This window comes from Lycorma delicatula, chromosome 10 (assembly GCF_047948215.1).
Source record: "Lycorma delicatula isolate Av1 chromosome 10, ASM4794821v1, whole genome shotgun sequence".
Lineage (NCBI taxonomy): Eukaryota > Metazoa > Arthropoda > Insecta > Hemiptera > Fulgoridae > Lycorma > Lycorma delicatula.
In genome coordinates, this window is record NC_134464.1 from 114,525,146 (window position 1) to 114,552,012 (window position 26,867).

The window sequence follows — 26,867 nt, forward strand, 5'->3', positions numbered from 1 at the left end:
ATGAATACCAAATGCTTAGAAGCAACTGTTAGAGTATTTAGAACAGCAAGCAAATCTGCAAAAAATAGACCCTTTGTAGATTTATAGGCAGACACAGAACTACAAAAATTAAATGGTTTGGATATGGGTGATGTACTACATACAAATTTTAGCTGTGCTAATATTAATATCATATCTCATATGAAATGAGAAATAAAATAGCACAAACAGTAATGGAAATGAAAGGAAAATAAACAGTGTAAAAATCTGTTTTATGTTTGAGATGTTCCCTTACAGAAGATTCTGAGGTTGTTTCCTTTTTTTTGGAACAAGGTGATTAACAAAAACAAGGTGGAAACTACAGAAAATGTTATTACAGATGAAATTCTGCTAAATCTTAACTTTTTTGGGATGAATGAGGATTTTTTGAAAAAAAAAAAAATTTTTTTAGTAGGTTTAACTCTGATAGTAATGTTAGGTAAACAGAATGGAGTTGAAGCACAACTTTTAAAACTATTCTTATATATAATAATACAGAACTGTTTAAACCATCCCTTGGAAATGGCAGTTTCTGACACAAGAAATGAGGTACCAGGAGTTAACCATCTTCATTCTTTTACTGATAATCTGTATCCCTTGTATAGCATTCTCCCAAACATCAAAGGGAACTGAACATTTGCGTTGCCTCACTGGAAGAAAGAATTAAGAAAATTGGAAAATATTATGATTTATCTTTACCGTTACAGAGTAGATACATAAGCCTAACAGATGGTCAAAATACGATAAAGTATATCATCAAAGTGTTGTGATTCTAAGTGCAGTTTTTATCAATCGATGGTATATTTCTATGGCACCTGAAGAATAATGTAAAAAGCTCTGAAAGGAGCCTCTGCTTTGGATATCTACTTTGATGAGAGTATTGGAAGCCTTGGTGATTTTTTTCTACATTTTGGTTATGAGATACATAAATCCTTTTAGAATATGTATAGAGACTGGAGAATTCCCAGTTGAGCTGATGCGAGACTGTTCAAACCATTCTCATCTCCACAGCAGAAAGTGAATGAGATACACACTGAATAGAGAGATAAGGTAATGATTTCAAGGTCAAGTGGACTTATTGTCATCAGCTGCACTGGACTTTTTATTGTGTATGCTTAATGCAATATCATATATATATATATATTTTTTCTTTTTTTAATTTTTTAAAAGAATAAAATCTATTTAAAAATTTATAAGAAAATTTATTTCATCTCCCACCACAACAAATACATAAAATACCAATCATTTATTTGCATTTATGTAACAACTATTTTGTAATATATCCAAAAATTATATAAAAATGTAGTTAATTTTTTTTTTTCATAAATGAGATGATTTATTATATATAATTCATCTTCTTTTTCAGTAGACATGGTTGTCACAGATGTTTCTTTAAAAATTAAATAAAAAGGTAGCATTAGATTTTTTATTATTTTACAAAGATAATACGACATAAAATTCATTGTCTTTCATTTGAAACGTTTGTGTTTAGAGATCTTTCTCAAGTTTTGTATACAGATAGGGTGAGATATTTTGTAAAGAGATATATACAATATTTTCATATGTATATCATTTTTTAAAGGAATAGAAAATATATAAAAATTTGTAAGAAGACAGATTTCTTTTACCCCCTCCACTAATAAATTAAATATCAATCATTTATTTCCATCTACGTGACAAGTACTTTGTAATATATCCAAAAATTAAATAAAAAAGTAGAGTTAGATTTTTTCTGTAAAGAGGATGATGAAATAAAATAATTCATTTTCTTTTTTCAGTAATAATGGTTGTTGTCATAGATATCATTCTCAAATTTTGTACACAGACAGGTTAGGATAAATCTTATAGATATATATCTATAAGATATATCCTATCATATTTTATATACAATATGTTATATATATATAATTTTTTAAAAGAATAAAATGTAGTTAAAAATTTGCACGAAAATGGATCCTTAATAAGTTACTCATACACATCTTGTATGGAGACTTCTCAGACATACTGTAAGCAAGAATAGGCAAAATATAAATTAATCAGGATAATGAATATATATGGCAGTTCAGAAAAATAAGTGAATGTATTAGGATGTTTCTGATGAATTTCTCCTTGTCAGTTACATCTTAGGTTGGTTACATGGCTGCAAGTATACAGATTATATGCTGGAATATAATGAATAACATAGAAATCAAGAAGGATAAATAAAAATAACTAATCTGATTAAATTAAAAGAAGAATGTAAAATATTTTACGGGTCTGAAAATGAAAATTTGTCAAATATTTTACTTATATAGAAAACAAATCTTTTAATAATACAGTTACAATAATACAACAATTTTCAAAAAATTAACTTAAATATTATGTTATTAGTGTTTTTAGTAATGATAACTAATATAATCCAACATTTATTATTAACTATATTATTTAAATATAAATAAATTACAAATAAACTTACATTTCATATATATAAAATATAATGTTTTTTTCTTATTATTTTTTTTTTTAAAGAGTACATATGGAGTAAGTATTGAAATACAACAGTCATATAATATGATAAAGATATATTTTATAATTTATATTAAGTAATCTTTAATTCTCAAAATGTAACAACCATAAACTGCACATAACTAACAACTATAGAATATATAATCTATATATAATTTAAAGTACACACACACGCACACAAATATTTATATATACATATAAAATTACAAGTATATATGTATCATAAATATATATGATTTACAGTAGTAATCATTAAAAGATCAATTTTTAAAAAATAAAGAAAAAAACAGTCTTAAGATTTATTGTATTTTAACAACTGCTTTCTTTTAATGAAATAAAAATTGTAAATATAAAATAAATCTCAGAAAAAAATCATAACATTTTAAGTATTATTACCATATAAAAATATGGTAATAAATGCTCTTATACTAAGAGCATTTATTTTTTAAGCGAATCTCTCTCTTAAAGGTTTCTTATGATTTTAGCTCTAGCAAAATTTTTATAATGCTATTATACAAAAATTTTTATTCTGAAAAAATAGCTAAAGAACAAAGTAATAAACTGAAAGGTAGGCACTGAGTATTTCTTCAAAAAGATTTTTATATGCGTACAATAAAAAAAATTAACTAAGTAAAACAACTACCTAATTTAATTCTTGAATTAAAATTTTTTCAAATGTAATCAATTAACACACTACCTAAATCATGTCTAATATCTATTTAAATATTATGTGTCATGTAATTTCAAAATATCGCCTGCCCAATTTTTGATGAAAGTATACCAACGGTGGTCCTGGAGATAAAAAAAGAAAAAAGGATGATTTTAGAACTCAGAAACTGAAAGAATTTTTTGGCTGATTGTATCTTCTGAAAATAGTAACTAGCTTATTTAAAAGTTTCAAGAATTACTCAAGATTATGTTTTAAATGATTTGTCAAATCTTTTCCATTTTTTATGAAGGACTCCATAAGTTATAAAGATATGGATCACACAGGTAATTTCACTATTATAAATTAAACATTAAAATGAAGTTCTGATCAGCAGACAATTTTATTATAACCTTTTAAATATATTTTTACATGGGCTCCTAGCGGCAGAGAAGCACAAAACTATTTTTTTTTTTTAAGTATGATCAATGTACTAGTTTCTGAAATGGATTTGGCAACATTGTTCTGTCCCCATTACATAATAAACTATGATAAACTAATGCAATATACCCATATCTCTAAGAATTGTAGTATTAAAGTAACACGTCTCTAAAGGAAAAAAAAGATGAAACAGAAAATACATAAAAGGAATTTGAGAGTATCCATATAAAACATTAAACAAATAATGCTTCAAAATTTACAATAATCTAGTTACAAATTTTTTCAGTTGTAATCAATCAATACAATCTTCAGAATTCAAGATGTTACATAGTTTCTGAAAAATGTTTAAATGCAAGCTACAAAAAATAAGACTTCACTACATTTCTCATACAAATAAACTACTTTCTATATTTGATTTTATTCACAAAAATATTTCTGAGATTTATTCTCAGCTGTACATAATATTTAATCAAACAGTAGTACAAAATGTCAAAGACTGAAAAACTCACAACAGAATAAAAGAGCAAAAACATCTTAAAGTCAAAAGTGAAATGCACGCTTGATTTGAAGAACATTGTTCATAAAAAGTGAGAGCCTCCTGGAAAAACAGGAAATCAATGTTTCTAAAAGACTTGTTTTTAAAAAGTCCTCTATGTTCAAACATTGCCGATAATTGGATTCATCACAATAATGTGTCATTCCATGATGCAGTGTTGTACAACAATTTTTTACTTCAAAAGACATTTAAAATATTAAAGCCACCTTATTCACTGGATCTTGCCCTGTATGGCTTTTTTCTATTTCTGATGAATTGTTGATAAGTGACACCGTTTTTAATCTAAAGGGCTAAAACAAGGATCTTAGATGAATTTCCACAAGAGTTCCAGACAGCTGTTAGCAATGGCAAAAGCACAAATAAAAACTGATGCGACAGTGAAATCTTTTTGCAAAGAAAAAAACAGTAGTAAGTTTATACAATAATTTTTGTACCTTGATGAAAGTTCTAATGATTTTGATTAATTTAAAATGAAAAAAAACTTTTAGAATATTTTTGAAAAATTAATACAAAACAGATAAACAGTAGCTGATGCAATGACTAAAATATAAGTTAACTCTTTTATCATAATTTCAATTTTAAGTTATAATTTAAATCACATAGGTAAATTAATGCTTATTTTTAAGTTCGTTCAATCTATACATACACAGTGTACAAAAAAATTGTTTCAAGAATTCAGGGTATGGTAATTATTATTTCTTGTCAACGAATATCTTTAAAATTTTTGTCAATTATTCTTTTCACACATCATGGTGTAATGGATAAATATAGTAACTTAGATTAGAAGTGATGTGAGAGTAGATTTGATAGTTCAACATGCATGGTGCGGTACAGAGCAAGCAATTGTTAATGATTTGTTGCAACTTGTAAATGAAAAGTTTTACTAGATCAGACTATTTTTGATTTCATTTTACTTTATTGTGATTTGCAAAAAGCAAGTCATACTCAGTTATGCTTTGTTTAATAACAGTTGGCTCATGCTGACACCCAAACCTCTGATCATGTCATTTAGCTGTGAACAAATGGATTCATTTGTTTAAAACAGTTCACTGCCAGACAACACTATGAAGGTGATGATGCCAAACAAGCAATGCATATACTGGTAATTTTCAGTCTTCATTTTGGGAAAAGGGTATCCATGCGATATATTCCTTAATATTGTGGAAACCGTTTCATATGTTAGTGTTTTTGATAGTCTTATTAATTTTAAATAATATTTGTCAACATTTTTTAATAGCATAATAATATTTACTCTGTAAATGAGCCTCATAGTTTCTTTTTTTAAATTTAACATTCACACTTAAGCTTAAATCTTAAAAATTATTATTTAAGGTTTATAAATTAATAGTAGTATTCTTTGTAAGTATGTTGCTTATAGAAAAACAAATATTTTGAATACTAAGCTGACATGCTTTCTTCAGTTCTTAATAATTATCAATAAAAAAAGATAAAACTAATAAAACCTGTATACATACAACTAAAACATAACCTTAAATAAATTAGTTATAAATTACATTATTCCAAAATGCATTAACATTGGAAATCAATAAAAATTTTAAATATATTACAACTTAAATCTTATAAAATTGAACATAAAAAAGTAAACTACATTATTTATATGTGATAATTTTCATATCAATGCAATTATAACTTGAAAAAATTTCTTTTTAACATACTTAATACATTCTTCACAAATAGGAGATAATACAAATTAACCCATGATAGATACAACTGCCATGCTGGAACAGCACTACAATAGTATTTTATTTCTTAGTATTTTTTTCTGAATGAGATTTGAATCCAGTCAGAATAATTTTAGGCAACTTAAAAAATAATTTTTTTTTTTTAATTCATGGTTTAAGAATAATACTGCCTGTGACAATTTTATGGAAATTGAGATTTTTGCATCTACACAATTGTTCTCTTTAGCCATATCTTGACTAATTTTTATATGAAAATTCTCAAAAACAGAGCTGTTATTGTTTTTGAAACAACACTACTTTTGTCCATCAGCCAACATAGTATTAGTAATACTACTACTTAGCTGCTAGTCCTTGGTGTGTAAGTGTCAAGTTGTTAGCAGTGTTTTCTTGTATCACTTTTGCTGTGTAGGTGCGCAGCAATGCTTTTAGAAGTATTGCAATAAATTGCACTGAGCAATTTATGCAAGGTATTCTCAAGGACATGTTTAGTTGAGACTATGGAGTAGCATACAACCTGACTTTTTTAGGGAAGATTTAGGATTAGATGGTGTGTGGAAAAATGTATCTATTATGCAGAATATATAAAATTTGATTAGAACTGTACACACAATGTTATCGATCTAGCATCAAAATAAAATTTTTTTGAGAATTAGATCAACTGTCAGAGCATGATGTTATATAATTTAAACCATTGAATGAAGTTAAATGGTTATCCAGGTATTTTGGAGCCAATGCTTCAGTAAAAAATTATGATACAGTATATTAATTGAGTATTGTAAAAGTAAGGTAGCAGAATGCAATGACCCCAATTGTAAATATTGTGAAAAAATTCTAATTCACAATATCGGGTAACAATATTTGCTCTGAAAATGCATTGGACGAGCTTACTTCATTGTGCAAATATCCACAAAAAAGTGCTTTAACAATTATTGATGCTCATCAGCAAGTAAAAATTAAAATTAACAGACTAAAAAAAAATATTTGGGACATGAAATCTTTTGGAGTAAGACTGTAAGAGAATTATTATTCGAACGTCAAAATTATATTGAATGATTATTATTTGATTTATTGAACGTGTATGTTAGCACTTGGAGAGCAGATTTCCAGATGAAAACTTAAAAGATTGGCAAGCATTTGATAATGAAATTACTAAAATTTTGGAAAAAATCTTTCTTGATTTAAATAAACACCATTATCAATGTTTTTACAGAATGAATATATGTTGCTGTTGGCTTATTTAGCTAATGCATTTAAATGACTTGAATGTAGCTAATGCATTTAAATGACTTGAATGTAAATTTACAAGGAAATGATAAAAACATTTTATTAATGACAAAGTTAATGCTTTCATTAAGAAGCTTGATATTTGGATTATTCACTTTTAAAGCAAAAATTTTTATATTTCCACTCACTTCCGATTATATTGAGAAAAATTTGGATGAAGACAATATTATTCACCACAGTTTGGACAGCATGGATGACACATTGCATGGATTTTTGTGCGCCAAATATTTAGTTGATAGAGTTATTTCCTAGAAGATAAAAATAATTTCTTAAGGAGATGGGTACTGAATCTATTTACTGAAAAGTTGTTGCAGCTGCTAATTAACCAGTTGAGATTCATGACCAGTAAGCTCATCAAAATGGCTGTTGATAAAAGGTTACAATTATAATTCACATATGAAGATTTAGATATGTTTTGGCTTTCTCGCCGAAGTGAATATGGAAATTTAGTCAAAGAAACATTGAAAATATTAATCCCTTTCTTACCTGTGTGAAAAACTTTTTGTCTATGGTTGCACTAAAAATCAAATATAGAAATCGTCTTTTATCACTTGAAAACAATTTGCTTTTGTAGGTTTCTAACAGATCCATGTTTGGAGAAATTTTTAAATGAAAAATAAATGCAACCACCTCATTAATTTATTTAATTTAAATGTGTACTTATAAATACAAATAAAATGTTTATAATAAATGATTTTTTTTCATAAAATGATTTCATTATTGTTTATGTGTAAAGTCATAGGGTAATTTTGTGATCCCCTTTCATACACTCCATACTGTCAGAATTAATAAAATTATGAGCGTAGTATTGATGCAGAAGATTCATTAATTGTTACCTATAAATTGGAACAAAAAGTCAATTCTGGCAAAATGGAAAAAATTTATTATTCCAGTTCATAAAAAAAGGCAGATTATAACAATTATAAAGTTATCTCTTTGTTGCTGATATTTTATATAATCATATCTAACATTTTATTTTTCCGATTAACAACTTTTGTCAACTGAATTATTGGGTACAATCATTGGGAAGTTCAGTACAGTAAATGTGGTGGATGTATTTTAGCTAACATGAATATTCACTGCATGACGGCTAAAATCTTCACTCTCAGAGATTTTGTAAAATAAATATTATTATAATCAGGAGGTTTATCAACTAATTATAGATTTCATACAGGCTAAAGATTTCATTGAAAGAAATAAGTTAGGATGATCCAAGTTTCAAAGCAATCATTTTAATGGTTGTTTTGAATGATTGTTGAGGTTAGGGAAAGGAAGTTTTTGAGAATAAAATTCTGGGAAAAATATTTTGTCTTGTAATTGATGAACATACTGGGCAGTGCCACAACTTTGTGCTGCATATATTATATTCGAGTCCAGATATATTTATTTAATGATTAAAAGTCATTGATTGCACTGTGCAAGAAATGTCACACAAAGAATAACTGATAGGGTTTTAGTTGAAAGATCCAATGCAATGAGGCCTTTGCATAGACCCAAAAGATATTCGGAAGTTAATATTGGTTTGATCTGGAGGTAGTCAGGTGTAGAGGCTGCAAGTGAAACGGGTTGCCTCAAACTAGGGAGAATTTGGACTTTGGTTAGTATGACTATTAATTTTTATGACCATGGAGTCGTTAAGATTTGTATTGATTATATTTTATTAGTTAAATAACATTCTGTTTCTGTTTTTATGCAAAAATCACATGATGGATATTTATTTGTATTTTGGAGGAAGAATTAACACAGTATTTTATTGGACATAGGTGCTAAAATACCAAGTTAAAGCATTATAGTTACTTAATTTTTACTGTTGAAATATGAATTGTTTTGCTGTCTGCTGCGTATTTTTGATTATTTCTTTTTCAGTATTGTATTTATTAATAATTTCTTTTTATTTTGTATCAAAATAATACATTACTTTTTTCTCTTTCTTGTATGAATGGAACTTTAATCAGAAAACTGTTATAAAATCTTGGAGAGCCTTTTTGGATCTTTGCGTGCAATTATTATTTGAGATCCAAACTCATAAGGGAATTATTTGCAGCTGTAACTGATTATAAAGTTTCATTTTCTTCCTTAACCAGAAAATATTGGCTATTTCTAACAATGATAATAGCACCTCTTCATAAATCCATTCTGTAAATTTTATTGCTTCAGGATTTTTTAAGCAGGTTTCCATTGTACTTAAACCAAGCTGTGATATGAATATTGTATTTGATTGTCATATCAATATTATGTTGTCAAGAGAGACAAAATTCTGCTATCCTTTAGTTTGCATCAAGTACAATGTCATTTTGATGTCACATTATTTTGAATAGAATGACAGGCATTTTTATTGCCTAAATATAATAATAATAAATATTCAGCAACATCATGTTCCTTGAACCAGAAAAAATTGTAACTAATAACGTTAATAATTAATAATAAAAATGTGGCATTTTAAAGCAGGACCTACAAGTTAAAATTGTAAATGAAATATGATTAAATGAAGACCAAAGACAAGATTTAATTTGTATTTAAATTATGCAAAGCAAGATGAACTGTACTACGATGCAGTTGCTGACTGAAAAGTTACACTCTAAACAAAATTATTCCATGTTAAAACCAATTTAAAGAGCCTTATTAGTATGAAATCCATGTCTGATACGGTTGTTTTAAAATAAATAAAACTGTTCTTACTAATTATGACTGGACTTTGTTTTCAGTGAACAATTACAAAGGGCAGAAAAATTGGCTAATTTTGTTTAAAAGAATTTCAGACAATAATTAAATTACCAAAGAATAAAATTTTTCCAGATGATATATCTACAATTAATGGGTCGCTTCATTGCTGAAAATATTGAAATATTTATCAAGTTTCTGTAAACAATACTACAGAAGTAGAACTGATGAGCATCTTTTTAATTCAAATATTAATATTTCACAATTATTCAGTTTTGTCTACCTTAAGGTTACAATGTCAATCCTGACATTCCAGTTGTTACTGAACAAGATAAAAATGTTTATTTGCACAGAAGAGTACCTTTGGAGTAGATGTCTAATGATACATAAAACAATATCCATAAAAATTTATCCAGTGATTACGTTAAGTTATTTGGAGTATGTGGACTACACCTACATACTATCTAAGTAGAAGAAATTCCCATTTCAGAAAACATGAGTATCTAAGAACCAACTGGCAATGAATTATTCAGTGGAGATATAAAACAGACTAAAATATTTTAAGAAAAGTGGAAGGAAACTGTAACAAAAGAGAGCAAGATTATCATGACACTGAAGGAAGCAAAGAGAATTAGAGGCATATACGTTCAAAACATGGAAAACTATAGTCAGAAATTGCAACACTATAGAAGAAGAGTAAAGGTTAAGTCTTTTTAATTCTGGTAAAACATGATTTGAGATCAAAGAAAAGTGTAATTAATTGATATGGTAGAGAAGACCAAAGTGGGAAGGAGAGTTTAAATTGAAAATTCAAGGTTTTTGAAAAAATGTTTCTTCAAACACTAGGAATTAAAAAGTGGACTGTTCATTATTGGCTTTACAGTAAGCAAAACATAAGCTGTATGATTCCATCATGCACCTTCAAAGTAAGAAAAATTAAAAAGGAAAGCGATCACTAATGTCTTGTGGATTATTAGAAGTTTTTTTATTTGAGTACCATATTGGTAATTACTACATTCTTTTCTGACTTTTATTGCAATATAATCTCATATAGTGAGTATTAGTACTCTCTTTGCTGCATTATTTAAAAAATTCTTTTTAAATTTCACCAATAATAAGCTTTGCACAATTCATAACATTTAATTCCTTCTGAACTGCAACTAACTACTGTTGAATTATTTTCTACTTTTTAGAACAACATGGTTAAAAAGTAATTATATATTTTTATTAATAACTAGCCAGAAAAAAAAAAATAGTTTGTAAAGTACAAAACTATTCTTCTTATTTTCCTGTCCCAGTTTTGAAAGTCCTGCTGAATAACAATAAAAACTACTTTGGAGTTTTTATAACAGCTCTTCACAAGAGTATATATGACTCAAGTAGTACCTGCATTTTGTTTATTGTGAAGTTTTAAGTTTATGAAAGTTAAAATACTGACCACCTGTTCTCATTAACTATTTTCCTTGTGGCTGAGGAGTACATACTTGTACTTAAACCATACCACTAAATTCTTGTACCATTAAACTATCAATACACAATAAAAGATTAAATGTTCTTGCTGCTACTGTGCTAATTAAAGATGAAGTTTTGGAGTGGACTTATGATAACTTTCTTCATTACCCTGTCACTTAGCTGATAGGGAAGTGAATTCTTTCAACAATTAATATCAATCTTTTAATAATTATTATCAATACTTTAAATTGACTCTTGCTTTTTTTAACACTGATCTCATCTAAGTAGTCTAGCAACTTAAAATTTGCTCAGTATACAATGGTATAAAGTTTATCACTCCTAGAGGTTTAATGTTCAAAATAAACAAGCTATATCTTGTTTAATTTTTGTAATAGTCTAAATAACTTATATATTTTATTTAAAGAGAACTAAGCAAAATATGGAGTGGAAAAGTTAGTATTGCTGGTACTTTAATGGAAATACCTGTTCATTTCATTCACAGCTGTCACATCATTTGCTGGTGTACCGATCTTATGTTAGCTAATTTATTTACTTATATTTGCTGTTTTTTTAACAAATTTATATTAATATTTTCTGAGTAATAGCTATCACTTAATGGATATTATGCGTTATAGTAAAAAATTATGAAATTGTAAAAATGATTGGAAATTAGGAATTTATTGTTTTTTTTTAAACAATCTTTTAAGTAACCTATTTACTTATGATAATACTTATACTTATGATAATGATGACCTTGTTAGAAATTGAACAAAACTGAATTAAAGATTCACTGTCAATTAAAATAGGCTATTACATATTTACCTGTTGAATGTTCATGCTTTTAATTTTTATTTGTAATCGCTGTTGATTGTTCAAGATAGCAATGAATGTAACAATTGTTTAATTTTATTATTTGTTTATTAATTGTGAAACGGAACAGGATTCAAAAAGGAAATTAAGTACAGAGGAGGAGTTATTTTTTCACAACAGATACATGAAACAAAAATATACAAATCAATAAAATAAGTCCCACATAAATTTGAAAAGCAAACAGAAAATAATATTAAAAAAAAAGAGTAAAACTGGTGAAAAAAGATGTGAACCAAAAGAGTTATAATTAAAAGGAAGCAATGAAGACAAAATTCAAATATTCATAATAAACAATAAAACAAATTCTGAAAATATTACAATGTCCACCAAATTTTGAAATCAAATTTCAGCCTACACCAAACATTCCACAGTGTTCAGGCAAGAAGTGAATACATCATTAGTAAATTACTCCGCATGATAAGAAACTTATTTATGAGAATGCATGACTTAGGCAATTTTTATCAATCAATATTTAAGTATCGGTATGAGCAATGTAAACAGAACATCATCATAAGTTAAAAGAAAAATATGACTTCATATCCTAAACTGAAACACAAAATTAAAGATCAAGATAAAAATTCAGTTGCCAGGAGGAAGAGTTTGTTGTTTGGAGTAGCACTAAAACCACAAATTAAATCAAACTCAAAATATATGACAAGACTGAAAGTAATTTATATACTCAGTCTTATTAGATAAAGTACTTAAAAAAATGTAAAGTTGTTGGATATAAGTCAGAACAGTTCTTAACTGTACTATTTATTAAACAATTTAGTAATAAAACATAAGGAACAGTTCTGCTTGGAAAAATAAAACAGAGTATATAAACATTTTTACAAGAAAATGAAAACGGCAGACTAGTGGCAGGCAAAACAGAATGTATTATAAAAAAAAAGAAAACACTAATTGAACGATTTTTTATTAAATTACAAGAAGTTGTTGTTACCTATACTTTCAAAATTAGCCACGCTATTTTCTTTTAGATTACAGCCATTGAGTGATACTTTAGAAGACAAAAAAAACAGATACATGTTAATTTAAGATCCATAACGAAACAAATTTAGTTGTTTATCCTTTGAAAAAAAAAATATTGACAGAAAATCCAAAATAGTTGGTTAAACAACTTGGTTGTGATAGATTTAGTGTTTTGCTTCTTACGATCTTGTCAGAAATGTGAGAGTAAGAATATTAAATCCAATGAATATAATTGTGAAACTAATTTGTATTACTACTGTGTTGGGCCTTAAAAAACAGAATTCAAAGGTAAGGAAGGGAATACTAAGAAAGTCACACATAGTGAGATTTCAACAAAAATCTGCTATTAATTTTGTATGTAGTTTGTTGATGATTATGAAGAAATCTAAGAATTATGAAGTTATTGTAATAAATGTATGAATGAAAATGATTACTCAACATTAATTTTAGTAAAGATTATCCTTTAAAATATGGTGAGGAAATGCCAAGTTTTCACTCTGGTGGTATCTGCAAGTAAGTCTGTATACTCTTTTTATTGTTTTGTAGAGAACACAAAATATTAATTTAAATGTTAAATCACTCTTCACGCTGCCAAAAAACTTATAACATGACCCATCATCTATGCTTGCACTTAAAAATCCATTTTCAAGTTTGCAAATGAACATAAACCAAATCTTAATGTTATACTTTATTTCAGTAACAGCGTAGAGAAATAAATAAGTGTTTTATGTTTGTAGATTTTTTAATAGATATCTTCCCAGACCTAAACTAGCATCATGTTATTTATAAAGCTGTACATGGGAAGGGAATGCTAGATGGGATTGCTGTTAAACATAGCTGATAGAATAGTTCTTTAAGGAACGGATGTTAGTCCCATTGAAAGATTAAAAAATTCTTTTAAGACAAAATGTAAAAAAACATTGATTACGAAAGATGAATGAAGAAATATTAAATCCACCAAGTAAAAGTACAAAGAACGACATAATACCTTTCAAGCACACCAGATAGTACACTCGCATACTAAGAGAAATGAGAGATCTTTTAGTTACATCAAGTGTGAAGACAATAACAACGAGATTTCAACAGATACTTTAAATGTTCATAAAGTACAAGAAAAACAAACATTAATGTTTGTAGAGATGAAGACCAAGTTACTGGATTAATGTGCAAAAAGGAAATTTTTATTAGCCATTTGAGTCAAATTTCACAAATACAATTTTAATAGAAAAAATAACTTGTTCAATTATATATGTATTATATTTTATAAAGATAATGAAGTGAAAGTCCAGGAGTTAAGACAATAAATGATGAAAAAAAATTTGAGTAGAAGAGATATTTTTTTCATTACACTTGAAGCGATAATTTCTATACCTGAAGATTAAAAAATCATCATAACGGATTGAAACACTTGTAAACATTTAGTTTATAAAGTTTGTAAGACCAATTGATGAATTTGAAAAGAAAAGAATAATCTCATTAAAATTTTTTCCTGGTTTTTTATGTTTTTTATTTCCTACATTAATTATATAATAACAAATTGTATTTCTTTAAAGGCTTAATAATTTAAGTTACAAATGTTGTGTTTAATAGTCTGTAATTCTGTTACCAAATTTTAAACTTTATTGCAATTAATTATTCTAGTTGTTAATTTCTAAAATATTATCATGCAATTATGAAATGTAAATGACCTAGTTTGGAGTTAGAATATGTTTTAAGTAGTTTAGGTTATACAAATTTGTTCTTCAATCAAAATTAAAAGGTAATTGTTATATTAAGTTTTCTCTAAATGTAATTCTTTAGTTCATATTATTTCTAATGTCTGATTAAAAAAAACGAAAGTTATGGAAAGGTTTTAATTTGTCTGACATCAGAAAAAACGCAAATCAAGAAATAATTCAGATTTATTTTTTAAAAATATAAATAAATACATTTGATAATTTTTTCTTAATATCCTTTGAACCACTTCCATTAAATTATTAGTAAAAAAAATTACTAAATAACATAATAATATTGAATTCAGCCTTATAAGAAATATAAAATACAAACGGTGCCATGTTGCTAAAATTTAACATAAAAAAGGTATGGTTTCTTTAGAGTTTAATACATTAATATTGTGACATGTAACCAATGATACAGTTTTTTCTTTTGGATTATAATCCTATAGTTGGTGCAGTGTAATTCATTAAAGATCACTGACTGCATCTTGTGAAGCCAAACCTCAATCACTGATTTGATGTAGCATCCATGTGTGCAACAGTTTAATGGAGTCAAGGTTTCAAGGCTTTTCTGTAACATTTTGGGTGAAATTGATCAAATCATAGGTAATAAAACAGCATCCTGATATGTATTTTCTGTGTCATATCTTTGAATTAACAATTGACACCCAAATTCAACGAGAGAATACACGAAACAGTGATTAATTAACAAGTTTCACTATCTTTCTTGACCAAGGCACATGGACCTTCATAATGATGGAAGCACATTTTCATAAAAATCTATTTCATAGATTTTATATTAGATTTTTCTGAGAAGTTTACCAGCTAATATAAACCAGCCTCTGATATGATGTTTATATTTAATTGGTAATTTTATGGTATGTTGGTGGCAGAATTTCAACTGTCATTTAGCTTGTGTCAAGTACACTGCCAATCAGAATAGCATGACAGGTATTTTTATAGGCTAAATATTCAGCAACATCAAGTCCTTTGGACCATAATTCTTTGCTACCATCCAACATATTAATATAATGAAAATGTAGCTTCTAATATTGGAGTTCCAACAGTATGTTGAAGTTGTGGCAAACAAGACATGATGACTTAAAACAAATCTGAATCATATCATTTATATTACATGAATAAGGTATATGACTATTAGACTTGTTGATCAAAAGGCATTATATATATACATATATAAAAATTAAATCCTATTTTTGACTTATTTACTATTTTCATCAGACACTCTAAATTTCTTTTTTAAGCCAGTTGTATAATAATTGTAAAAAATAATAAATTGTTGTAATAATGGTATTTCATTTTTTGCATTGTGAGTGTATCACTGCCTAATAGAACAGAGTATTCAAAACGTTAAAAATTACATTTATAAATAAACAAATCTGAATAATCTCTGAGAAATGTTTAACAGTTTTTATTCTACTGTTGATGTAAATACTAAAATTAGCTGTTTCAAGTCACCAAAGGCAACTTGTGATTTTCTGATAAGAGTTGTACAGTAGGTAATCTGATAAATTTTAGTGAATTTTAATGTAAAAATATGAAAGTTAAAAAATTCTAACTGGTAATAACACTTTGGTGTAAAATCATTCATTTGTATGAATTACAAATGAAATTTTATAAAAATTACAAGAAGAAATCTTTGTGGCGATTTTCCTTTAGTTTTAAGTACTTCAAGATATGAATTTTTCTTTGTACCAATTAATGAAAGATCAGTGTAATTTTTATCAAAATTTTAAAGTAAAAAATGGTACAAATACCGAAGAACAAGTAAAGGTCCACATCAAATTTAATGACCATACTCCCCTTGAAAAAGAAAAAGATAAAAAATGGCAATAGCAGGACAGGCTCACGTTCTCACACAAGATATACAATCATTCAAGTTATCTTCTGGCTTAAATATAACACCAAGTTTTATAAAACCTCAATGAATGTACGTAATTTTACTTTGTGCAATCTGGGTACATAGAATGAAATTAATTAATGGTCTGAAGAGATGGTATTGGATTTACAATAATCATCTTTTGTATCATGTATAATAAATAATATAAAGCCTCTAATCACTGAAAACCCTGAACTCATTCTTTGGTCTGATGATGCAAACTAATAAAATAAAAATACTACCCTTCCTAATACTTTGAGGGATGTTCAATTATTAATGAGACAAACTGATGTAGAGAAAAAACTGTTCATTCAATGACAATGAAACTTTTTGAGGTCAAGTTGGTAAAAATGGAAACACATTTTATCAGGTATTTGATTATAATTAATCTAAACATGCCTCTTTTGTTGATTTCAGAATGTCAGCTCAGCTTGAAATGTGTATGTCAGAAGAGCAATGTTCAGTGATAATATTTTTGCTATCAGGTGTGAAACTGGTGGAAATTTACTCAAGAATCTTGAAACAGTAAAGTGAAAAGTGTTTAAACCGCAGTAATTTGTATAAGTGGGTGGAACAGTTAAGATGGACAGAACAAGTGAGAATGATCTCCATTACCTGGAAGACTAGTTGAAGTTTGACTATCGCACAACAAAATCACATAAATGATCTTATTTGTGAAAACAGGCAAGTCAAAATTTCCCACACTGCTAGTTTATGTAATATTAGCGTTGGAACCATGCATTCAATCATTCATAACGTGCTGAATTATCACAAGCGGAAGGTAATGACTGTCTGGATTGTATAATAACCTGTGATTGAAATGTAGATACATCATTTTGAGCCCAAATCTGAAAGACTTTGTCTTTCAGATTTGGTCTTCTGGGACTTGCAAGGTCCAATTTTTAGTGACTATTTAGAAGAAAAACGTACTGTGAACAGTGAGTACTAATTTAATATACTCCAACAGAAAGTGAGGCAAACCTGCAATAAGACAAAAATATCAGAATGCTCTCTCAAAAGATATGATTCTCTTGCACGATAATGTGCGTTCCCACATCACTCAGGGAACAGGAAAAACACCCGAGAAGTTGGGTTGGGAGGTGTTGCCACATCCTCCTTACAGCCCAGACCTTGCCCCCTCTGATATTCATTTGTTCGGCCCACTCAGACTTTTACGTGGCAAGAAGTTCGACAACGAAGCGGTCAAAAAAGCGGTACATGAATGGTTCCATTAGCAAGATAAAGACTTATATGCTGCAGGAATCAAAAACTGTGAGACAAGTGTCTAAATGTTGATGGAGACTAAGTTGAAAGTCCATTGTCACTAAATAAATTGTTTTTTCTAGATATAAAAATTTCTCCCGTTAATTACTGAATGTCCCTTGTATAATTGAGATAAATTTATAATAAAATGTCATTCATAAACAGTGTGATTCTGTTCATAGTGCAATTGACACAGTCCTTAACCCACAACACAAAAAAAAAGAAATATTAGTAAGGTTATCAATCAATAAGATCAAGCAGAAGTGTTAATGGTCCAGCTATTTATGATTTAAGAGCACTGAGATAGAATCCAACTGAAACTGAATTTGATGTGGATTATAAGACTTATTAAAAGATATGAAAATTAATTATAAGTAAATGTTACCACCACTTCCAATAACTAAATTTCACATTCAGGTTGATTGTCATGCCTATTACAATTCACTTCCATTCAAAAAGAGAAAAGACATCTTTATTTTATATTATATAACAGTAACAATGTTTATAGATTCTAAATCCACTATTACTGTTTATTTATAGTCTTCTGAAGAGTATTTATTACTAATCTTCTAATTTTTTAAAATTATTACTTTAAAATATTTCTTTATTTATAATTTTTCTATCTTTCAAAAATAACTTAGAGATTTTCCTTTTTCTACCTTTTTTTTATTTATAATGTTAACAATTTACATAAAATTTGGCTTTTGATATAAATTTTTGTGTCTCTTGAAAATCCCAAAGTCACTAGGCTGTATTAATTTTAAATGATGATATACTGCTTAAATTTTATATAACTGTGACTTAAAAAAACTATTACATCTGTGGTAATTTTCACACAAAAGCTAATTATAACAAACAGTTTCTTCTTAACATACTTAATATATACGTTTCACAAACAAATAACAATATGATCATAATCCCAGTATAAGAAGTAATTTTCAGTGGTGTAACAATATAACAATATTTTGCTATAAGATGTTAAGTTATTCACATACTAATTTTGTGTTATAGTTAGTTATAGAATTTCTTCTCTAAGCAATTTAAAATAAAAAAATAAAATTTCCTTAATACTTTAAATATAAATTTTTTTTATGAGAGAGCAGGATCAACAGCTATGACCATTAGCTTGGTGGTAATTGTTAGCGTACAGAAAAATGCCATGCCTAACTGGGTTTTGAACCTGGGACCTCCACATGAAATACCAAGTGTTACCTTCTGGTCATCCTTTAATTATAAATTATATTTTTTGGTAAATATATAAAAACTAGAAAATTTACAAGTGTCAGGGACAATAAAAAGAACATTTACCTGCTCAATATAACAAATTACTATGATTACTACACACAAATTACAGGCATGCATATATTTTACGTAAATTATTTTATTTTAAACATAAGCAGTTTTCAACTTGGAACTTATTAATTAATGAAAATAATAAAATTATAATTTTAATTTAAAAAAATGTTATTCAAGAAAGAAAAAATTCTGTGTAATGTCTATAACTTCTACTTTATGATCTACACTGAAATGTTAATAAGTAAGAAATTAAGTGATTAAAATGTATGAACAACTATTGATATTGCAAAGCTATCTGTTATGCAATAAAGTTTACAATGTTGAGACAGCACAACCAAAAATAGAAAATTTTAATAAAAAAACAAGATGCAATGCGATGACCCTCTTTTAAAAAGCAATAATGGGTTTAGTCACATTATTTGTCTTCTCCTCAAAAAATGCTATCTATTTACACTGGTTGTAATTAGAGCTCATGTAATATTGAATTAGCTACAAAATGCATGCGCATAGTAAATTAATGAGTGATGATGTCATGACTTACACTGAATGCAAGTCAACGAGCAATTGTGTAGATTTCATCTCCAGTTTTAACATCAGGTAAGTCGTAAACATCATGAACCATATTTACATTCGTTTAAGAAAGAAAAATTGTATACCTAAAAACAATGAACATGGCAGACAAGAAGTGTCTTGAAAGTCCACTCTATTCAGTAGAGGACATTAAATTTGCTAGACCATATAGTGCACTGGAATTTTACAAAAAAATCTTAGGTCAGTGGGATAAAGTTCACTTTCTTTTTATAAGTACTGGTTTAATTGGACCGGAAAATATTTGTTTTGTTGAAAACATTCTGCAGTTCAGTAACAAATCAAACTTCAAATCAAAGCATAACTGCAAAGCTTTCATTCATGATACTCTCTAGTGCACTTGTACGGAATTCTTATCCACAGTCATATTGACAATGTAGCAATGATATCGTCATTCGACAGTCTTCTTGAGTATATATACTGCCTTCCTGCTCTTTGCATCCAAAGCTATGTAAATTTTGGAAAAAAAAATTCTGAATCATACGAAAAGGCTGCATCAATCAAATCAGAATTAAACAAAAAACAGGTCAAAATTTCATTGAACAACATGAATACCAAATGCTTAGAAGCAACTGTTAGAGTATTTAGAACAGCAAGCAAATCTGCAAAAAATAGACCCTTTGTAGATTTATAGGCAGACACAGAACTACAAAAATTAAATGGTTTGGATATGGGTGATGTACTACATACAAATTTTAGCTGTGCTAATATTAATATCATATCTCATATGAAATGAGAAATAAAATAGCACAAACAGTAATGGAAATGAAAGGAAAATAAACAGTGTAAAAATCTGTTTTATGTTTGAGATGTTCCCTTACAGAAGATTCTGAGGTTGTTTCCTTTTTTTTGGAACAAGGTGATTAACAAAAACAAGGTGGAAACTACAGAAAATGTTATTACAGATGAAATTCTGCTAAATCTTAACTCTTTTGGGATGAATGAGGATTTTTTGAAAAAAAAAAAATTTTTTTAGTAGGTTTAACTCTGATAGTAATGTTAGGTAAACAGAATGGAGTTGAAGCACAACTTTTAAAACTATTCTTATATATAATAATACAGAACTGTTTAAACCATCCCTTGGAAATGGCAGTTTCTGACACAAGAAATGAGGTACCAGGAGTTAACCATCTTCATTCTTTTACTGATAATCTGTATCCCTTGTATAGCATTCTCCCAAACATCAAAGGGAACTGAACATTTGCGTTGCCTCACTGGAAGAAAGAATTAAGAAAATCGGAAAATATTCACAATTAGGTGGGTAGCATCAAGTAAAATAACTGTTAATGCTGTCTACGAAAACTACTGTGTGCTGAACAAACATTCTAGTGAGGCCAATGATAACAACAGGGAAATTGACCTTGAATTTTCCATAAAAATTCAAGGTCTCGTAACTTGTTAAGTTCTATAGAATTTCTGGGAAATTTTAGAGTGATGTATGATGCTCATAATGAATTAACTGATTTATCTTTACCGTTACAGAGTACATACATAAGCCTAACAGATGGCCAAAATACGATCAAGTGTATCATCAAAGTGTTGTGATTCTAAGTGCAATTTTTATCAATCGATGGTATATTTCTATGGTACCTGAAGAGTAATATAAAAAGCTTTGAAAGCAGCCTGCTTTAGATATCTACTTTGATGAGAGTATTGGAAGCCTTGGTGATTTTTTTCTACATTTTGGTTAAGAGATACATAAATCCTTTTAGAATATGTACAGAGACTGGAGAATTCCCAGTTGAGCTGATGCGAGACTGTTCAAACCATTCTCATCTCCACAGCAGAAAGTGAATGAGATCCACACTGAAAAGAGAGATAAGTTAATGATTTCAAGGTCAAGTGGACTTATTGTCATCAGCTGCACTGGACTTCTTATTGTGTATGTTTAATGCAATATCATATATATATATATATATATAGTCGTGGCTGTGAAAAGGAGATGTTCAGCTGATGAAACAATATGCTGGAAACACAAGGACGCCAATGTTGGCACCCCATTATGAATCTGTATGGAGACTGCTAAATTGATAGGGTAAGTTAGAGTAAATATTTTTTTAAACTAATTCACTGCTTATAAGTTGTGTTTGCTTTTTACTTACGACAATCACCTTAAATTTAAATGTGACTAAACCCATTGCTGCATCCTGTATTAAAAACTTCATAAACACTGCACTTTCAAAGTAGAAGTTATGTTTTTTTTAAGTAAGTACAGTTTTGATGTATGTACACGACTGTCACCATTTTGGGTATATGCAATGAGTAACTAGATCTATTGGCTTGCTACAGATGCCATTACATGAATGTTAGTAACAAAATGCACGATGTGGCACTAAGTGGATGACCATCTATCATTACTGATGATCTGATGCAGAGAATTAATAGAATAGTCTGTGAGAGTAGACAGACGGTTTATGATTTTATTCACTATGTAATGAATTTTCTTTAATTTCATAAAGTGAAACAAGAGTGGCATTGTGCTGTTTCACGATAATGCTTGGTCAGACGTGACTCATCACACCCAAGATTTCATCGCTTCATTTGGCTGGGAATAGATTGATCTTACTCACAACATAGTCCTGACCTGGCCCTGCATTTAAAGCAGCACCATGGTTTCATCAATGATTATCTCATTCAGCAGATTTCTAGAGAATCTGGAATGCAGAAGCTGACCACACAATATGACAGGTGTGTAAATGTAAGCAGAAATTATGTAGAATTGTAGATTAATATACAAACTTTCAGGTGAATATAAATTTTTTATATCAAAATGGTACTTACTTTAAAAAACATGTCTCACACATTGAATTATGGAAGAACACTTCCAGAAGATTTTTTCAGAGCTAATTATTCGGCTGACTTTAAGACAAATGCCATTAACAAAACTGCTCCAACTCTACTGATGAAGGAGCTGTATAATTAGCTTAAAAAATATTTTCTGGAATCATACAATTTCCTATATTTTGTAAGTAAATTGTTTACAAAGTTTTCAATGTTATAAAATTCGAAAGAACAAATTTAACAAAATAAATTTAAGCAACATGTTCAGTAAAAAATTAATTTCTTGATTTCCCCTTTAAAACTTTACATAAGTATTTATATGAAAGAAGTAAACTGGCAAATTTACATTAAACAAAATAACTCATAATAATTTAAAAACCAAATTATAAAAAAAATCTTTTATATTAATTAAATATTTTACAAAAGTATTACTCCATAATAGTATTAAGCTTACTGTTAATGTGAACTAAAATAGAATAAAACTCGTAAAAATTAAAATGTAAGGGCGTATAGAGGTCTAACAATATAAACATAATATAACTAATAAAAACAATTTGATTGATCATTTTTGCAGGTTTTTCATTTACAAACAACCCTGTTATATATATTTCAGTTATACTATTAATTAAATAAAATTATTTACAACAAATTGCTCATTTTTATCTACATAAAATAAAATAATAAACTAAATATTTTAATGACAAAATTCTAATTGTTCAGAATAAGTGGAATACACTACAATAAATTTTTTATAAGAAAATAATTTTTATCAATGTCATAATAAAAGTTATTGATATCATGCATGTGTTAAAAATTTTCCATTAAACTTTCTACAGCATGGTGCAGGATGCATTTACACAACAAAACATTCCTAAATATATATATATATATTAATTTTAAAACAATAAAAACCACAAAAAGTTACAAGCAATTTTATAAATCATTGAGTTAAACTGACACTGTAAGTTTCTCTCTAGTTTAAAAGACAAGATGTACAAAAAAATTTAATTAAATAGATGATATCATAAGAGTCTTATGAGCACGGTAAATAATTACGTATAATTATCTAAGTTTGGTAAACATGAAGTATCATAACCTACTTTGATAGTATGCTAATTGGTTTTTATTTGAATGAACTAGCTTTCATAATGTATAATTTGATTTAATACATGAAACATTTTGAATAGCAATTAAACAAACAATTGAAAAGGTTTCTGTTGATTTTTATATAAAGAATCCATTATACCTCTTTTTATGATATTTGGGTGGTTATTTAGAATATGCCATCTAATATTTAATTGAATAACAATAAATGAGGACATGAAAAAAAATGCAACCAAAAATAATTATTACTTAATCTTATAGAAATCATTCGAGCTACCTTCAACTAAAATCTGTTTTTTAACTTATTTATAATCTAGTTTTTTAAGATAAAAATGTATATCTTTAACTCGAAATGACAATGTATCTCTTACAAATCTGTGGTAAAAAAAAATCATGCATATAATAATAATTATTTTCTGCTCAAGATTCCATGAAAAAATTAAAAAATCCAGCAGCACAAAAATACTGCTAATATAAACTAACATGCAGAATATCAGTTATAGTAGAATTAGAATGATATTGACAGTTGATATTAAGACAAATAATCAATTGTTGAACTTTGATGAAAATAATAAAATAACTTTTAAAACTTTAGCAGTTTTATAATTGTTAAACAGTGTCAATAATTATTGATGATACATGCTGTAGCAAAAATGATTTTGCTATTAGTATAAGACAAGTTCTAACAGTTAGGTAACTGTTTATTAAATACCATATAATTTATCTGTTAATATGTTTATGTATTCCGTTTACCCTTTGTGATAAAACTTTAGATTTTGTTCATTATTATTTAATCTCCTATAGCTAATACTCCTTTATTTGATTTAGTTAGAGTTTATTTTTTCTTTTCAAGAAAAATACTGAAGGAACAAAGAACATAAAACTGCCATAGATTTCTTAGAAAACTTTTTATTATTTGATGATACCAGATTAATGCATTAAGAACTATTTGTCAGGTTATAATGTATATACTACTAATTGATTGTGCTCATAGGCAACAATGTTTCATTGTAACTGTCAACACCATCCTAATTTTAAAAATACCGGTGATTGGGTAAGGACAATAACTTACTGTAACTAAGTTTGTAAAATTAAATTTAAATATTATTACATTTATGTCCTCATTTAAGGGGAAGCTAGACTTTTTTTGAGAACAATGGTAAAGTTGTTAAGAAATGTGTATGTGTGTAACTTCCTTAATATAATATAAATAATAAAGAGATAGATATATAACCAAATCATTTCATAAAAAAAAAATTCATTTCAATTAATAATATAGCCATAAAAATAAACATACATTAATTTAAAAAAAAAAAATAAATACAAAACTTGCATAAATATAATTTAAAAAAGACAAAAAAAATTATCTCGATAGCTGTACAACAAAATATTGATAAAAACAAAAATCATAACAAATAATTTTTTTTATAACAAATATTATTATTACATTTAACAATAATACTTAATATTTCTGAATAAAAAAGGCTAAACAAAATATAATACTAACTACCAGATTAACAGAAAGCAGTTGTTTTTAGTTTGCAACTGTGCTATGCAAATTTGTTGATTTTTCTGATTATGATAAAATTAAAGTTTAAAGAAGTTTTACTTACTAAATATCAAAGGAACACTAAAGGTTACTAATTGAAAGATTATAAAACATGAAGAAAAACATTTACAGTTCTAACTATTATGCACTTATAATTATTTTTAAATAAAATTAAAAAAAAAAAATCACTAAATAGTTTTTTCTTAATTAAAAATATAACAGTCACTGTAAGTTAGAAGGACCTGTAACAGTTTGTCGCCATGTTGCTGAAAATGGAACTTTTAAAATTTTTATTTTAGTAGTTGGCAACAATGCTGTTAGTACCTTATGTAATTTAGGTAATTGTAAAATATCTACTTGAGACGGTGTACCACCACCCTCTTTAGAACTGTCTTCATTTAATGGTTTTAAAATCGGTATGCTATCACCACTTCCTTTTTTAGGTGTATTACCAGCTGAAGATGATGACGATGAAGATGATGGAGATTTTATTGGAACTTTCTGTCCTTCCCACTGGTCTATAAATAAGTCGGTTACCCTTAAAAGTTCCAAAGTAATTCCCCAAACAAAATGCATTAATGTCTTTGATAATTTACTGACACCTTCCATAACAACATGATTAGTTGTAGCAGACTGCAAAAAAAAAAAAAAAAATTAAGTTCATTAAATTAATTAATAAAACAGATTTAATAGTTGTTCAAATCCTGATTTGTGGTTGAATCACTAGTTCAGAAGAAGAAAATTTCAACGATGAAAAATTAGCATATATTCATTTTTATGTAATCTTTCAGGAATCAATGGAATTTACAGCTGAACTGAGAGAACCGGTAATTTTAGTAGAGGGAAATTTAAGCTTTTTATAACAAATAAAAAAGAGAGATAATTTAAAAATGAATTCTATCATTTTTGTTATACAGTAACCAAAGATAAAATTAAAGGAAATTTTATAATTATTTGAAAAATTAAACTTTTTTGTTAATTACTTTTAAAAATATTTACAAAATTTTTTACATGCATTTCACCTTCTCTTCCTGCTCAAAAAAAAAAAATCATACAAGATCTTAACTGGGCTATGAAGTAACCAATTTCTAAAAGTAAGTGAAAATTTTCATCACATAATCTTTTTCTTTTTATTAAATATTGAATGAGAAAATTTTTATTGGGTTAGGGCTGAATATGTATTATTTTAGAAAAGTGTATTCAAACAAATTTGTAAACGATCACTTAATGAAATGACCTAGACAATGACATGAATTGCAAACTCTCCATCATTTATCAATATGTATTGTTATTTAGTAAAACAAGATTAAGAAGGCTAAGTAGAGTTCAGATTACCTGATCCCTAAACAAGGGCGATAATATGTCAAATAAAAACAACAGATAATGTAAAAGTGAAACTAAACAAAGAATAATGATTACTTACAGAATAATTTTTAAATACTTATGTTGTGTCCATTTCTAGAACTACCACTACCACTACAAACAAAATCTTTACTTAAAAAGGTAAAATATGATGTTATGTTACCAAGTAATGGTCACGGTTAAAAAGAATGGGTTAAATTAATA

The 26,867-nt window shown here is 27.5% G+C and overlaps 1 protein-coding gene and 1 pseudogene across 7 annotated transcripts in view; one reads left to right on the forward strand and one right to left on the reverse strand.

Annotated features, from left to right (window-relative positions):
- Positions 1-24,449, forward strand: LOC142330949 (E3 SUMO-protein ligase KIAA1586-like; annotated as a pseudogene).
- The window catches only part of LOC142331438 (uncharacterized), a 306,269-nt gene continuing 294,393 nt past the window's right edge, over positions 14,992-26,867 (reverse strand). For all 7 annotated transcript variants that reach the window (XM_075377347.1, XM_075377346.1, XM_075377348.1 and 4 more), the window contains one exon: positions 14,992-25,934. In XM_075377347.1, the coding sequence (XP_075233462.1) occupies positions 25,524-25,934 (411 nt within the window). In that variant the 3' untranslated portion in view covers positions 14,992-25,523. The remainder of the gene's footprint in view (positions 25,935-26,867) is intronic.